This window comes from Pinus tabuliformis, chromosome X (assembly GCF_031772625.1).
Source record: "Pinus tabuliformis cultivar Carrire ecotype Pingquan chromosome X, CPIR1, whole genome shotgun sequence".
In the NCBI taxonomy this organism is placed as follows: domain Eukaryota; kingdom Viridiplantae; phylum Streptophyta; class Pinopsida; order Pinales; family Pinaceae; genus Pinus; species Pinus tabuliformis.
In genome coordinates this window covers 37186986-37201852 of record NC_142308.1, presented here as the reverse complement: position 1 = coordinate 37201852, position 14867 = coordinate 37186986, and the positions used below count along the sequence as shown (strand labels likewise).

The 14867-nt window shown below is 36.1% G+C and overlaps 1 protein-coding gene across 3 annotated transcripts; it reads left to right on the top strand.

The window, feature by feature from the left end:
* Nucleotides 1-4893: 4893 nt before the first annotated feature.
* Nucleotides 4894-14594, top strand: LOC149138219 (uncharacterized). Of its 3 annotated transcripts, none has more exons than XM_089452946.1 (7): nt 4894-5144; nt 8605-8637; nt 8775-9404; nt 10197-10289; nt 12423-12863; nt 13701-14051; nt 14236-14594. In XM_089452946.1, the coding sequence occupies exons 1-7, from the start codon at nt 5001-5003 to the stop codon at nt 14509-14511; spliced, it is 1968 nt and encodes a 655-aa protein (XP_089309072.1). In that variant the 5' UTR covers nt 4894-5000; the 3' UTR covers nt 14512-14594. The 3 variants fall into 3 exon arrangements, with proteins under 3 accessions (XP_089309072.1, XP_089309073.1, XP_089309074.1); XM_089452948.1 differs by lacking the exon at nt 4894-5144 and adding an exon at nt 8444-8470; XM_089452947.1 differs by lacking the exon at nt 8605-8637 and having other exon boundaries at nt 4899-5144.
* The last annotated feature ends 273 nt before the right edge of the window (nt 14595-14867 follow it).

The following is a 14867-nucleotide window of genomic DNA, read 5'->3' as shown; positions in this document are numbered from 1 at the left end:
CAATTTGATGTTTGGTGTGGTTGTGTTGTGACCTTATATATATATAAGGTCACAACGACACCAAACATCAAATATATCATGCTCGAGTGGGGAGGAATACAAAATTTCTCCCAACCACCCAATCTAAATCTAATTGACTTTAAAAATAAAGCAGGATATGGGGGTGGGCTTTGAACAACTTATGTTTGCATGGTTGATTAGACCATTAATATGATCTCTCTACATGCAACTAAACATTTGAGCACTACCTCAAGGTGTCCCTATGGCTTCCAAAGTAAGTGATCCTCACGAAATTTGAACCTTGACTAGTGGTTAAAAAGTCGTCACACACATACACACATATTGCATTGAGAATATTCAAGTGCTTTACAACTTAGTATGGGGGAGGTATTAAACAAAAAAAAGAATTATATATACGTAAACTATCCTGAATCCATTTAAACCTTGATTTTTTTTTGTTTCAAGAAAACAATTATCATTTGCATTATATATAAAGATAGGTTTATGAGCTAGTCCCCTTACATATATCATTTACTCCTAAACTCACAAATTACATCATCTTCAAGCACAATACTTGGCTCAGCAACCCAACTTATGACTGCACTTGCCTACTAATCTATATAGATGTTGATTGTAGTCACGACATAATACACCTAACAACAAAATAAACTTACAAAACATATTATAACTTTAGATTGAACAAAAGTATGCCAAAAAAAAAAATTCCCACTATCCATGTCGTTAAACGCTTCATATTATCTTGACAAGCTTGTTGTTCTTGTCTCCATGCCTCTTCTCTCTCTCTCTTTGGTTTAGGCATGCTATTAGTCTTGACCTCGCCTATGCTGAGTAGAGCACTATCCCTTTTTTGTTTCTCCACAGTCACCTAAACCTTACCACTTGGTCTATTCTCCAAAGCTTCCACCTGGATGTTCAAGGAGTCCAACTCCTTCTTTATCTCACTTTGAAGTTGCCCATTTTGGTCCCACATCAACTCCAATTTGGTATTGATTATAAATGAAGAATTGTCAATCCTAATCTGCTAGGTTCTTCTACTCCAAAGCCCTCAACAGACCAGAAGAACCTCAAGGTTCAAGCATAAGGCCATGCTGCTCAATATATATGCCCACTGTCCTCTAAATCGTAACGCAGAAGCCTTGAGACGTAAAACGACCAAATCCATTTCTGGATCTTGCCGCGCCTTTAAAGATGTTCAACACATTTGACAAAGGGTGATAACTAATAGTGAAGAGCAAAGAATTGAATGCAAAATCCAAGAATTTAATCCTTGTGCATAAACAATAGATCTACTACCTCATAGCATAGACATCAGTTTCCATACATCCTTACATTCTATCATGGAAGATTGCCAAGTGTAGCATGGATTATGATCCATGGAGGGATGCAACCATGGTATTAAATTAGTTCAATTGTGATTAATAATATGTTCCTTCCAACCTCGAAGTCTATACATTAGGAATAAAAAGGCGATCTTTGTCCTTGGGATTCACTCAAGAATCTACTTGTTCCAATGTTTGTTTTGGAAATTAAAATAGCAATGTGCCATCTTCATGGAATAGGCCAAAAAAGAGTCAATCATGAATCCAACTCCATTTTCCCTTCTTCCAACGTGGCTCCTCTATTGGGCAAGGAGTCTACCCTTACATTAAGATGCCACATTATATGAAAAAATTATATTTGTTCAAATTGATTTAAATTCAATACAATTCTCTATAGTGTAGGATTTGATCACTATCATTGAGTCCTCGAACACAGTTAAATGGCTAATTTTCCTTGACATGCAAATCTCCATTCCTTTTCATAGTGCTAGTAACTTTGCTTGATTATTTGTTGTCATGCCTAATGCCTAAGAGTATTTGGTCTTTGTCTGTTTGTCAGTGCTTAGTATTATCCCTCTTCCTCTTGCCACTACTCCATTTAAACCCTGATTTATTAATTACGAAGAAAGATCAAATTTTATTGCTTCATGTCCCTCATGATGGTTGAAATTTTCACTCGAAACGTCAAACATTTCACTTCTTTATCACATTTTCTCCAGAAAACGCTTCTACACCATGACTAACAATTATGGAAATATACATTAAAAAAATCAAATTTCTTAATATATAATTTTCTAATAAATAATACAAAATTTGAATAATTAAAAAAAATTAGACATTTAAAATTTTTATCCCTTCCTATTAAATAATTTAATGGGAATTTTTGAAATAATTATAAATTAATTTATAACCGTGTACCCCAAGAATATATTACAATGTACGCTTTAGACTCGGAATATATAACAATGTCGACTTTTAAGTAATTCCTGAACCTCTTTACTCAATCTATGTATATAAATACAAGTGCAGTCAAAGTAAAAAATATGCTTGTAACTAAAAGACGTCCAGGTCAGACACATGAGTATATGATGAGTTGGTACATCAACTTCCTGGGTCGTAACTTTGGCATATGATCTTCGTTTGATGCGTACGATACCTCGTTAGAAAGATATATCCAAGGACTATAACTTTTGACTTTAACATGTAGGTTTTCCAAAAAAAACGTCGTTTAGGGCCTCAAAACAACTTTGGAAGTTTAGGACCCAAAAAACTGCCAAAAATAGTAAACTTTGCTACAATTAAGGGAACTAAAAGAAATAGTGGTGGGGGTTCAAGTGGAATAGCCAGGTGACCACCAATATCCACCTGCATTAGAGGTATTAAACAAAAAAAAAAATTAAAAAAAAAAAATTATATATACGTAAACTAGCCTGGATCAATTTAAACCCTGATATATTTTTATTTTTTTTTCAAGAAAATGGTTATCATTTGCATTATATATAGGTTGGTTTATGAGCTAGTTCCCTTACATATATCGTTTACTCTTGGGCCCACAAATTGCATCATGTTCCAACACAATACTTGGTTCAATGACCCACAAAATTGAGGCCCTAAACTTATCACTGCACTTGCCTACTATTCTATATAGATGTTGACTGTAGTCATGACATTACATGTAACAACAAAATATACCTACAAAACATATTATGACTTTAGACTGAGCAAAAGTATGGCAAGAAACAAAATTCTCCCACTGTCCATGTCGCTGGATGCTTCATATTATTCCGATAAGCTAGTTGTTCCTTTCTTCATGCCTCTTTTGGCTCTCTTTGGTTCAGACACACTACTAGTCTCAACCTCGCCTACGCTGAGCATAACACTATCCCTTTCATTTCTCCACAGTCACCTGAACCTTACCACTTGGTCTATTCTCCAAAGCTACCACCTGAATGTTCAAGGAGTCCAACTCCTTCCTTATCTCACTTTGAAATTGCTCATTTCGGTCAAGCATTAACTCCAGGATGGTATTAATTAACAAATGAATAATTTATTGATCCTAATCTGTTGGGTTCTTCTACTCTAGAGCCCTCAACAGACCCGAAGAACCACGATGTTCAAGCACAAGGCCATGTTGCTCAATATATATTCCCACCGTCCTCTAAACCATAATACAAAAGCCTTGATATGCAAAACGAACAAATCCATTTATGTATCTTGTCGCGCCTTAGAAGGTGTTGGACACATTCGATAGAGGGTGATAACTAACAATGAAGAGCAGATAATTGAATGCAAAATCTAAGCATTTAATCCCTGCACATAAATGATAGAGCTACAACCTCAAAGCATAGACATTAGTTGCCATACATCCTTACATTCTACCATGGAAGATTGCTAGGTGCAGCATGGATTGTGATCCATGGAGGGATTTGACCATGGTATTAAATTAATCCAATTGTGATTAATGCTATGTGTCTTCCAACCAACTGAAGCCTAGAGTCTATACATTAGGAATAAATGGGCGATCTTTGTCCTTGGGATTGGCTCGAGAATCCACTTGTTCCAATGTTTGTTTTGGAAATTAAAATAGCAATGTGCCATCTTCATAGAATAGGCTCAAAAAGAGTCAATGTTGAATCCAACTCCATTTTCCCTTCTTCCAGCGTGGCTCTTCTATTGGCCAAGGAGTTCGCCCTTACATTCAGATGTCGCTATATATGAAAATATTATATTTGTTCAAATTGATTTAAATTCAATACAATTCTCTGTAGTGTAGGACGAAGGCTAGAGTTGCCTTTGGCATTTCTTAGTTTTCTAATGACTATCATTAAGTCCTCGAACGCAGTTAAATGGCTAATTTTCCTTGACATGGCAATCTCCATTCCTTTCCATAGTGCTAGTAACTATGCTTTTATTTGTTGTCGTGCCTAATGCCTAAGAGTATTTGATCTTTGTTTGTTTGTCGGGGCTTAGTATTACCCCTCCCGCTCCTGCCACCCCTCCATTTAAACCCTAATTTATTAATTAGTCAAATGCTTCACCTCTTTAACACAATTTTTTCAAGAATTTGCTTCTACACCAAAACTAACAACTATGGAAATATACATTAAAAAAAATCAAATTTCTTAATATATACTTTTTTTTAATAATTTAATTTCAAATTAATAAATAATACAAAATTTGACCATTAAAATTTTTATCCCTCCCTGTTAAATAATGGGAAATTAAAAAAAAAAAAGAATCAATTTATAACTGTGTACCCCTAGAATATATTACAATGTACGCTTTAGACCCGGAATATATAGCAATGTCGGCTTTTAAGTAATTCGTGAACCTCTTTACCTATTTACCCTTGTACCGTAAAAGTAAAAAATATGGTTATAACTAAAAGACGCCCAGGTCAGACACACGAGTATACGATGAGTCTGAAAAGGTATTCGCGGTATAATTTTTATATTTCTGGATATATATATATATTTTTTTGGTAAATATATAAATGACTCCGATGGTACAGAGATAAATGTGTATGACAAGGTATTATACAATTATAAACTTTTGTTAGTAGTTTTAGTACAGTTAAACAAGCTAGGCGGTTACGCTTCAGTCTTCATTTACATTGCCTTTGGTATCAGAAATCCTGTTGATGGCGGTCTGGGCGAAACTATGGACAATTTACCACCGTCATCCCCAGAAGATTATCTGCGGAAAGCTCTCAGTGAAGGACGTCTCATCGACTCAGAAGCTATTCCCAGGATTGTTTTATATTGTGAACGAGCTCAGCCTTCAGATGCCGCGGAGATACTCAAAGTAAGCAATTCCAACAAACAAAAAAACCCTAATTCTCAGTGTTCAAAATTTAATATACTGCCTATCAATTTTCTCAGAATGGTATTTACATTAGTGATAACATTATATATATAGTGGGTAATATGTTGACTTTCTGGTTTTTTGTTAATTAAATTTTGAGTTATTCTCTTAGGATGCAGCTTAAGATATTATAATTTAAGGAAAAGTTATTAGCAAGAAAAGTTTATTTAATTTTGTGTGTTTTGGACATTAATTTAATTGTGATCTGGATGGTTCCTCCATTTTCCTTTGGTACTGTGAAAATGTTCCAGAAAACAACTAGATGCACATTGTATGTTGCTGTTGAAATTAGACTATTGTATGCCCAAAGACGGGGAACAGAAAGTAGAGAGAAGCAGAATATTATATGCTCACAGACAAGGAACAAAATGTATGTAGATGCAGAATAAAAGTTTCCTTCCAGAAATATAGTAGAAGCAATGGTGTAGTATTTGAAAATAGGGTATTCATAGTTGGCCTAATAGGCTTTTATTGTTCACTCCCCTTAGAATGTGTTCTTCAGCCCCATTGACCACACTCATATTAAGAAAATATAGCATAAATAAAGTTTAGATGACAACAATGAAGAATGCTTTGATTTGTGATTTGGCAATATAACATTTTAAAAGAGCCATGTAGTTTTATGCTAGTCTGAATGATGTTTGTGGAGTGAATGAGACACCACACAAAATTAACTACACCTTACGAGTAGGAGACAATTATGTTCTCCTAGTGCCTTTCTAGTAGCTTCCTCCTATGAATTGATTTAGGGTTCTCTAGGATTGAACTGTATTGATCCAGGCCTTTATGGTTTTCATGGCCAATCAATCTATGCAGAGTATGCCTAATGGAAAGAAGAGATGCTGCTAGACAAAGAGCTCTGCCGCTGCTCACACATCGACCCTAATTTCTTTCCGTGGCACCTTTCAAGGTTGGAGGGAGGAATATATGAATGGTCAGGGGAGCTAGCTAGAACCAAATGTTCAACACTATAGGCGATGCTATAATAGGTTCATGAATGTTGGTGGATTAGATGAACAGGACAGCTTTCTTGCTTGCTGCCCACCAGACTAAAAGCTCTTTCGTTTCTTGCCTCCCTTTTGTGTTTGTTTTGCAAGGATAGGTTCATGAATGTTGGTGGATTAGATGAACAGGACAGCTTTCTTGCTTGCTGCCCACCAGACTAAAAGCTCTTTCGTTTCTTGCCTCCCTTTTGTGTTTGTTTTGCAAGGATCCTTTCAAGCATAACAGGAATCTAGAAGCATCGATAAATGCTTTATTGCCAAACCACACTCAAGATTTTTGTTTCAATCCTACCATTATTTGTTTACTTATACTATTTTCTCTTGATATGGGTATGTGGTGGGTGATTTGGAAAGTGCCTCATGTAAGCAATACTTCTATTAACTATAATCCTTGTAGGAGACAATTATGTTCTACGAGGGTCCTTTCAATCAGGATAGGATTCTAGAGGCTTTGATACATGCTTTATTGCCAAACGACACTAAAGTTTTTTTTTTTTTTTTTTTTATTTCAATCCTACCATTATTAGTTTACTTGTACTATTTTTTTCTTGAAATGGGTATGTGGAGGGTCATTGAGAGTGCCACATGACGCCAATACTGTTATGAGCAAGGCCACAAGTGCCTAGACTATTATGGGTAAAAAATTATAACTGGCTAGCGTAAACCTCCCAAGCCACGTTGATAATGTGAATGCATAATAAAGAAAGTAAAAGAAACAGAGATAAACTAAGAAACACTTCAATCGTACAGATGAAATAACAAAGATCAGGCAGCTAAAGTTGCTCAAAATAAGATGCAATTCCTCCTTTAATCTAAGCTTGATTAGTTGCTTTGACTTATCTAAAATATAGATTTCTAATAATTGTTTATTGTGATCCTAAGTCAAAAAGCCAAAATAAATAAAATAATGTTCTCTTCATGGTATTTCTCTGAAAGCTCTTACAAAAGTCTCTACAGTCACAACTCTCTGTACTTTTCATTTTCTCTAGGTTCTTCATAGTCCTTTCCTTCTTGATTTTTTCAACACTTTCTTATCATTGTTACCTTCATTATCTGATTTAAAATACTCAAAAGTTCAAGATTTACTGTCAAAAGTGGATAGTGCAACGTAGCTTTCAAGTTTCAAGGTCAACAATAATTGTATCCTTTTTGGGAACAAATGATTGTATCCTTTCTGTCTGGCTTCCATTTTATCTACAATTGTACGTTGCTGAACTAGTCTGTCATTTTGATTAAGGATCCACTTCCACAGGTAGTTCATCTTGAGTTCTAGAAGGATATTCCCGCCCATGTGCTGATCTGTCATCACCCATTATAGCAAAAATAAAAGATAATTGATACCATAAACAATTTGAATTTTGAATTCAAACTCAGTATGATAGAGAAATGTTAAATGACAATTTTCATTCACAAAAAATTCAGGGATAGACATCTTAGATATTTTCAAATGTTGGGAATTTTTTTCTTAACTAGGACAATTGCCAGCATTTTTCTTAGATACTACTTAATGGATTTTGCCCATATCAGAAACAACTCATTCCTCACTCCACTTTGACTAAGCCAAGTATAAACCATAATTATAAGGCATCCTGTTAAATGTGATTTTTAAAGAAAACAACAGGCCAGTGGTTCAAACTTCAAACCCCATGGTGCTTAAACTCTGGGCTTGGTGACAATAATATGGATACAGTTGAATATCCATAATTAATCTCCAATCCATCTCCAACATCCAACATAAGTGAACTGTAGAACAGTCATGGATGCAGCTGATATGATATCACGATTCACAATAGCTATTCACACGAATTAGACAATTTCTTTCAATAGAATCATACGTGTTCTTTCATTCTTGAATAATAATAATAGGTACATTATGGAATTATATGAATAATGGAGGCTGTGCTGAGGTGGGTAAAATGTCTTGGAGAGGTAATGTAAAGACTAAGGAGAACGCGAAGGGTGTTATGTTCTTCTTGTTGTTATCTTTACTGGGCGAGACAAAAATGAACACCTGTGCTGATAATGCAATATATTATCAAAGCCAAACAGAGTCTGAAACACAGTCTGACCTTCAGTTTGACTGAATCGAGTCTAATTTCAATGAATAATTAGTATGTACTGGATTGTATCTGAAATTTGTAACTTTTTTGTCTGATTCTGCTGAACTTGCTGACTATGATTTTGAGGGCCATAGCTCCCCCAGTGCTACCTAGTCCATCATCTAACAAATAACTTCCTCGGATCTCTTTGATGGGTATCTATGTATTCACAAACTCCTCCAACCAGAAATTTGTGTGTACATGCAATGTTATTCAAATTAGAGGCCTTCATACTATTTATGGTCACTAAATATATATTGCTGAATTTTTTTTTCTATGGACAATTCTGTCTGCTAGGTGGTGCATGGGTTGAGGATGAGGAAAGAGCAAGTTACTGTCCATACAGCTGATTCCCCTGTTTTTCCAAAATGAACATATTCTATTTAATATTTCAATAGGTCATCTTATTTATTGTGGACTGAGATTGTTTTTGCTGTTGTTTACTTAAATATATATTTGGGTTGCAGAATATGATTCCAGGGAATGGTGAACAAGTAATTACTGAATATCTTCACAGGAGATCTCTTGGAAGCGTATATGACAGCAAAGATGATTCTCCGGACAAACCTATGCGAGTCTATAGGAAGCCTGAAGTATCTTCGACTAGTTCATCCACTGGTAAAAACAAGAATAAAGTCAGACAAAGTAAACAGGCTACTCAAAGCATTAGAGCTACTGATAGAACACATGAGCATGATGGAGTTAGTACGAGGCCGGGGGATAATGGAAAGGAGCATATACAAGAAAGAGAGGGTACATTATCTGTTCCTCTACAGAACTTGAGGCGTGGTGAGCCATGTGATTGTCAAGCCAGGAGGCACAATTTACTGAACAATTGCCTTGGTTGTGGTAAGGTTATCTGTGAGCAGGAGGGTGAAGGTCCCTGCAGTTTTTGTGGGAGTGAGGTTTGGCACCATGACCGACCCATACAACATTTCAGAGGGCCTTCAGAACAGATATCAGAATCAGAAGAGAAAGCGAATGTTTTGAAGAATAAACTTCTAGCTTACGACCGCAATGAAAAGTCACAGACAACTATTATTGACGATCAAAGTGATTACTTCAATATTGATGGGAATTCTTGGTTATCACCTGAGGTATGTATTTGTAGTATATTTTAACCAGTGTTCATTCCAAAGCAAGTGGATAATGTTTTTTAGATTCTTGAACTTCTTATTAATATTCCATCTTGAGTTTTCTTTTCCATGTAATGAAGCACTTCACCCTCCAAAATGTAGGCAAGGGTAATATAGTCTTTAGGGCTTAAGGCCATTCAGCAATAAGGCTCAAAGCCATTACAACAAAAGTACAAATATACTGCATATGAGCTCAACATGCCACTTTTGGGCATTGAACCTGGGTGGGGAGGATGACAACCATTCCTCCCAACCACCCAAAATAATCCCAATTGACAAATTTTCCATATACAAATGTATATAACTTGAATTCTGTGGATACAAAGCAGTTTTGTAAAAGTGTTTTTCACCTATAAAGCTGATGATCTTGAATACTCATAATGAATGCCTACCAAGCACCAAAACAAGAAGGATGCTTCATGTGTGTTATGTATGTTGCCCTGTATATGACGTGCATGCCCTTCGCTCTATATTGTTTTCTTTAGTGAAAGCTGAAAGCCTACTATTTTTTCTCTCTGTTGTGTTCAAGTTTTATTGCAATTATATTTGAGGCATTTTGAAAAGGAAATATTTCTTATTCTTTATTATTGCACCCCACTGCCAGCGTTATGTGGTGTGTTGTGTTTTTACCTTGTGGGTTTCATTTTTTCTTGCAACATAGGAACTTCTGTGTCTGGCTTGCATTTTATCTACATAAATTTAACTGAGCAGTTGATATATAGCCATGAAATTTATCTGCCCTGGCTGTGACAGGAGAAGAAGAAGCTGCAGAGAGAGGAACTTGAGAAAGCTGAAAATGTAAGTCAGAGAAGAACAGTTCTGTTGCTGGATCCAGCTGGTAGAAAGGTGGGTTTACCATAAAGTTATAAACCTGTCTCATGTTCATTTGTCTCTGACATATTTGAGTAGGCTTTTTTCAAACCAAACTAAAAAGGAAGAAACTGAGAAGTGCAAAGGAAGGCCATGTTAAAGTAGATGGACTTGGAAGATTTTTTTTTAAGAATCAACGAAGCTTTAGATAAGCTATTAGATTAGATATCCTAGAAGGACTCAATATTCATGCAGAATAGCTATTGTCTCAGTTCTTGGATTTTCCTTTGAGAATGAACAGAAATAATGGTCCAAAACTTAAAAGCAATTGAGAAACTTATTAATGTAGAATAGGACATTTTAGGAAACTCTTTGACAATAGTTTTTGGTGGCACATAATCTTGTGTCGTAAGATGTCAATAATTGTAGTTCTTGACTCTCTTTATCAAATTTAGGAAGGCATTCCAGGACTCTTCCAAAACTATATGTGAGCATTTGCTGCCCATATATCTTGCTTTACTTGTTATATTGCTATTTTTTGCCAATTCTCTTCCTTAATTACAGCTTGATGAGAATATGTTTCATTGATGACTATTTTTCTTTTCCTAACTCAAGATACTTCTCCCTTTTTCCTATTAAAAATGAATATTAATAATATGTCATCGAACAGGTGATAGCATGTAAAGCATAAAGCTGAGATTTCCATCTATCCTTCAATTCCTTAAGTTGTACAAGCAGCAAAACCCAAAATTGCATTCCCTACGACATCATCTAGGTGAAGTTTGGGGCTCACCATCTTTGCCTTGAGACTATTTTCAGATTGGCCTTGCTCCTCCACATGTTACAATATCTTGGTGACATAGCTTTGGGAATGTGTGAGTGGCATGCCTCCTTTGCTTTTTGCTCCTCACAGGAGATTGCTTCTGCTTATACTGGCCTTCTCCCTAGATGATGATGGTGTTAGTTCTTTAACAACTTTTGTCCTCCAGTTCGTTAACATTTCTATCGAGTGCCTCCCCCTTTTCAAGGATTCTCTGGATGCACTTGGCCACTTCCTGTCCTCCAAACAGGGATTGAACAAGGTGATACGAGATGACGTTTACAGTGAATACATATTTTTTTCAGGTATTTTACCTAGATTAATGACTAGCAGGTTAGTTCCCATTAGGGCATCGTTGAGGCTTCAGGCACAATATTGAACACAACTCTTAGCACAGATCCCGGATTCCCACCAGATCAATACAGCTCCCAGTTGTATGACACATTAGAGCTAGAACTGTTCAGCACAGAGTATGACCCACCAGAGTTCCATCATTAGCTTATTTCAGACAACCTAGAGTGTTAGGGAAGTTGTAGGGTCCTCTCCAGCTTCTTTAGGTGACACAGTCAGGCTTTGCATTGGTCCTATCTCAATGACTGGGAGTGATAGGGGCTCTTCCTTAGTGCCCCTACCTGTATTTCCATTTGTGATGCAGACATTTAGTTATGGCCTCACTGTTATGTCAACGTTTGGAGAGCCCCTACCTGTATTTCCATTTGTGATGCAGACATTTAGTTATGGCCTCACTGTTATGTCAACGTTTGGCTCCCCTATTTTCTTCATTAGTATTTTTCTTGCGCTAGCTCTTCCATGCTCTTATCACATATCTTTTTGGATAGTGAATATGCTTTTGGAGTAGGCCTGGGCACTCTTGCAGATGCTTTTGTCAAATGTACTTTTGTTTCAGTCCCATTGAACTATTTTGGTCATTTGCTGGATATTAATAAGATTATTATCTGCAGGTGATACCTAATATATGGCCTTGAGTTTTTACCACTTCCGATATTTTTCATGTTTTCTATCTGAACACAAAACCAATGCTGCACTGAGTTTCTGTTCCTTTCTAGGAACATCTCTCTACAGTGTTTCCAAAGCAGAAGTGTTAGGAAGTTTTCTGGAACTATGGGAACAAATGATTGTATCCTTTGTGCAACTAATAGATATTCCTTGTGTTTTCTGTGTGGTATTATTCATTTCAATAAAATCAGATATATTTTTTTGGTGGCATTTTTTCTATGCTCTGCATTGTGGTCTTTACACAGAGACCTAACATGTTAACTGACACAGAAATGTTTCCTGTTAAATTGGTGTATACACATGTACTGATAAATGAACAAATATCTAAACAGGTTTCAGTGGCTAGTGAAGATGATATTCATGAAGATATTCAGCGAACAGATGTATCTTCCCATTTTGCAAACAGAGAAAATTTCCAAAAGTTCCATGTAGAGCCAAGTCCAAACATCAAAACACACCCAGTTTATATTGACGTTGGCAAATCTCGACAGCGCATTGACTCTAGAAGTAAGAGAATACCGGACAGCATGAGAATTTGGAGTGGAAGAGTAAAGCATGAGTTTTCCGACTTACACTCTTCGACAGGAAGGGCTATCTTAGATGCATTTGATATTTGCATGCCAAAAGATGATACAGTAAAGCTATCCTCCCCGCTATATGTCCAGAGCAAAGATAATGATAAAATTACTGAATATCATGAGGGAAGAAGTAAAATCCAGGTCTTGAAATCGGGTTTGGTCTTGCTGAAGAATTGGCTCAGTCGAAATGATCAGGTGCGTTGTCAACCAGAAAGCGGTTTTCTACTTGGGTGATATAAATGTTATATAATTGTTTAATTGGAAGATTCTAGATCATAAGGAAAAGATAATTGGAGTTTCAAGGATGAAAATGAGTAAGATGGCCAAAATGTTGCATGTTCATTAGTTTTGAATATCTATATCTATCAGGAAAGACGATAGTTGTAGTTTCAAGGATGAGCATGAATAAGATGAATCTGCCACCAGCCAAGTTGTTGAATGATTATTAGTTTATGAATTTATATTGGGACTCTATTGGATTTTGACTTATGAAATCAACGTAGACGCTTGTTCAATATGGCTGCAATTTTATGATATATTGGTGCAGGAACTAGTGTCCCTAATTGGTGTGTTGCAGTTTTAAGATAGGGTTTTCCTAAGTTTATACGTTAGTTTATTATACCATTTCATGAATTTCCACAGGCCATTATGGTTCTTTTGACATCATTTATAGAGCTGCTTGTAATATGATTTAGGATCTGCTGACAAACTAATTCTCTTTTAAGACCGTTGTTTGATTACCAAGGTGAAAATGCCACATCAGATTTGAAAACGCTTAACTGCCACTGACATATCAAATAATATATTTATTTTTTCTGCATTTATTTGATCTACTCATTGTCATTGTCGACGGGTGACATATGACTAAACTATGTTAATCTGTATAAATCTTTCATTTGTCTTGTTTACCTCATAGTCATAAACGAATTGGAGTTTACCTCTTTGTTATCTTATAGTTGGGACTATCCCATAAGCGATGTGTAAGCAAATCTCAGATTCCAACAGCAGTTATTTTTTGTTTCTATTATACAGATTAACATAGTTCAACAATGTCAAAGACTTGGTGTTGGCGAGGGAGGATTCTATCAACCTAGTTTTGGTGGCAACAGAAAAATGCATTTGTGGATGATGTGCCTTGGTAACGACTGGGACCCAGAATCGAGATCGTATGGACAAATTCGTCACTATGATAATGCAGTGCCACCACCTATTCCTGCGGAGTTTGTTCCTTTGGTTTACAGAGCTATTGATGAATCTCATGATGCACTCAGAAAGAACAAAAAGTTTAAAGGAGAAGATGTAGAACGTATTTTGCCGTACATGGATCCTGATGTTTGCATTGTTAATTTCTACAAAGAAACTGGCAGGTTGGGGCTACATCAGGTGAGTATAAATTGTTTTTCAAATGAAATGAATTCAATGTCCAAAGTAGTAGGTCAATGGGGCTCGTCGAAAATAGAACAAAAATGGTCATAGTAACAAAGAAAGTGACTTATTACGGGCTGTCTGCCATTCATTGGATTTATGGATGCATTAATAAAAATTGATCTGGATATGTGCTGTGCAGGACAAGGATGAAAGTAGGAGAAGCCTTTTTAGAGGGCTACCAGTGGTGTCATTTTCTCTTGGTGACTCTGCAGAGTTTCTCTATGGAACAGAAAGGGATATAGATAAGGCTGAGAAAATCCTATTAGAATCTGGAGACGTTTTGATCTTTGGGGGTGAGTCCCGGCACGTTTTTCATGGCATATCTCACGTGAATCCGCACACTTCCCCTAAGTGGCTAAATCAAGAGACAGGGTTGCGTCCGGGACGGCTAAACCTGACTTTCAGACAGATTTAGACTTCTTGTTCAACTGTATATTTTTCGCTTATCATGGTGCTTAGCAGATATTATTTTTCAATGACATAATCAAGATTCTTCCAGATTTTGTCTTATTATGGGACCGGTTGTGGCCTTTTTCAGAATAGGCCTTCCACAATTTTTGATTTTTTTAAAATAAAAAAAAAGGGAGGTTGTGAGAAAATTTTCAGTTGTATACACCATTCAAGGATGAAATTAACATGTTTTAATAGTTTTTCCATTTCTAACTTCCTCTCCTGTTTTAGAGTTAGGAATGGCACATAAGTATTTTGGTGGGTGTAGATGTTTATGTATTATATAATTTATATGTGGCTAATTATAACACTAAAAAATTG

What these genes read in the sequence shown, in the direction of transcription:
- LOC149138219 (XM_089452946.1), top strand. Translation starts at nt 5,001, where the DNA reads ATGGACAATTTACCACCGTCATCCCCAGAAGATTATCTGCGGAAAGCT. An exon ending in ATGCCGCGGAGATACTCAAA is followed by an intron (nt 5,145 to 8,604) that starts GTAAGCAATTCC and finishes TCTGTCTGCTAG; the next exon opens with GTGGTGCATGGGTTGAGGAT. An exon ending in TGGATCCAGCTGGTAGAAAG is followed by an intron (nt 10,290 to 12,422) that starts GTGGGTTTACCA and finishes ATATCTAAACAG; the next exon opens with GTTTCAGTGGCTAGTGAAGA.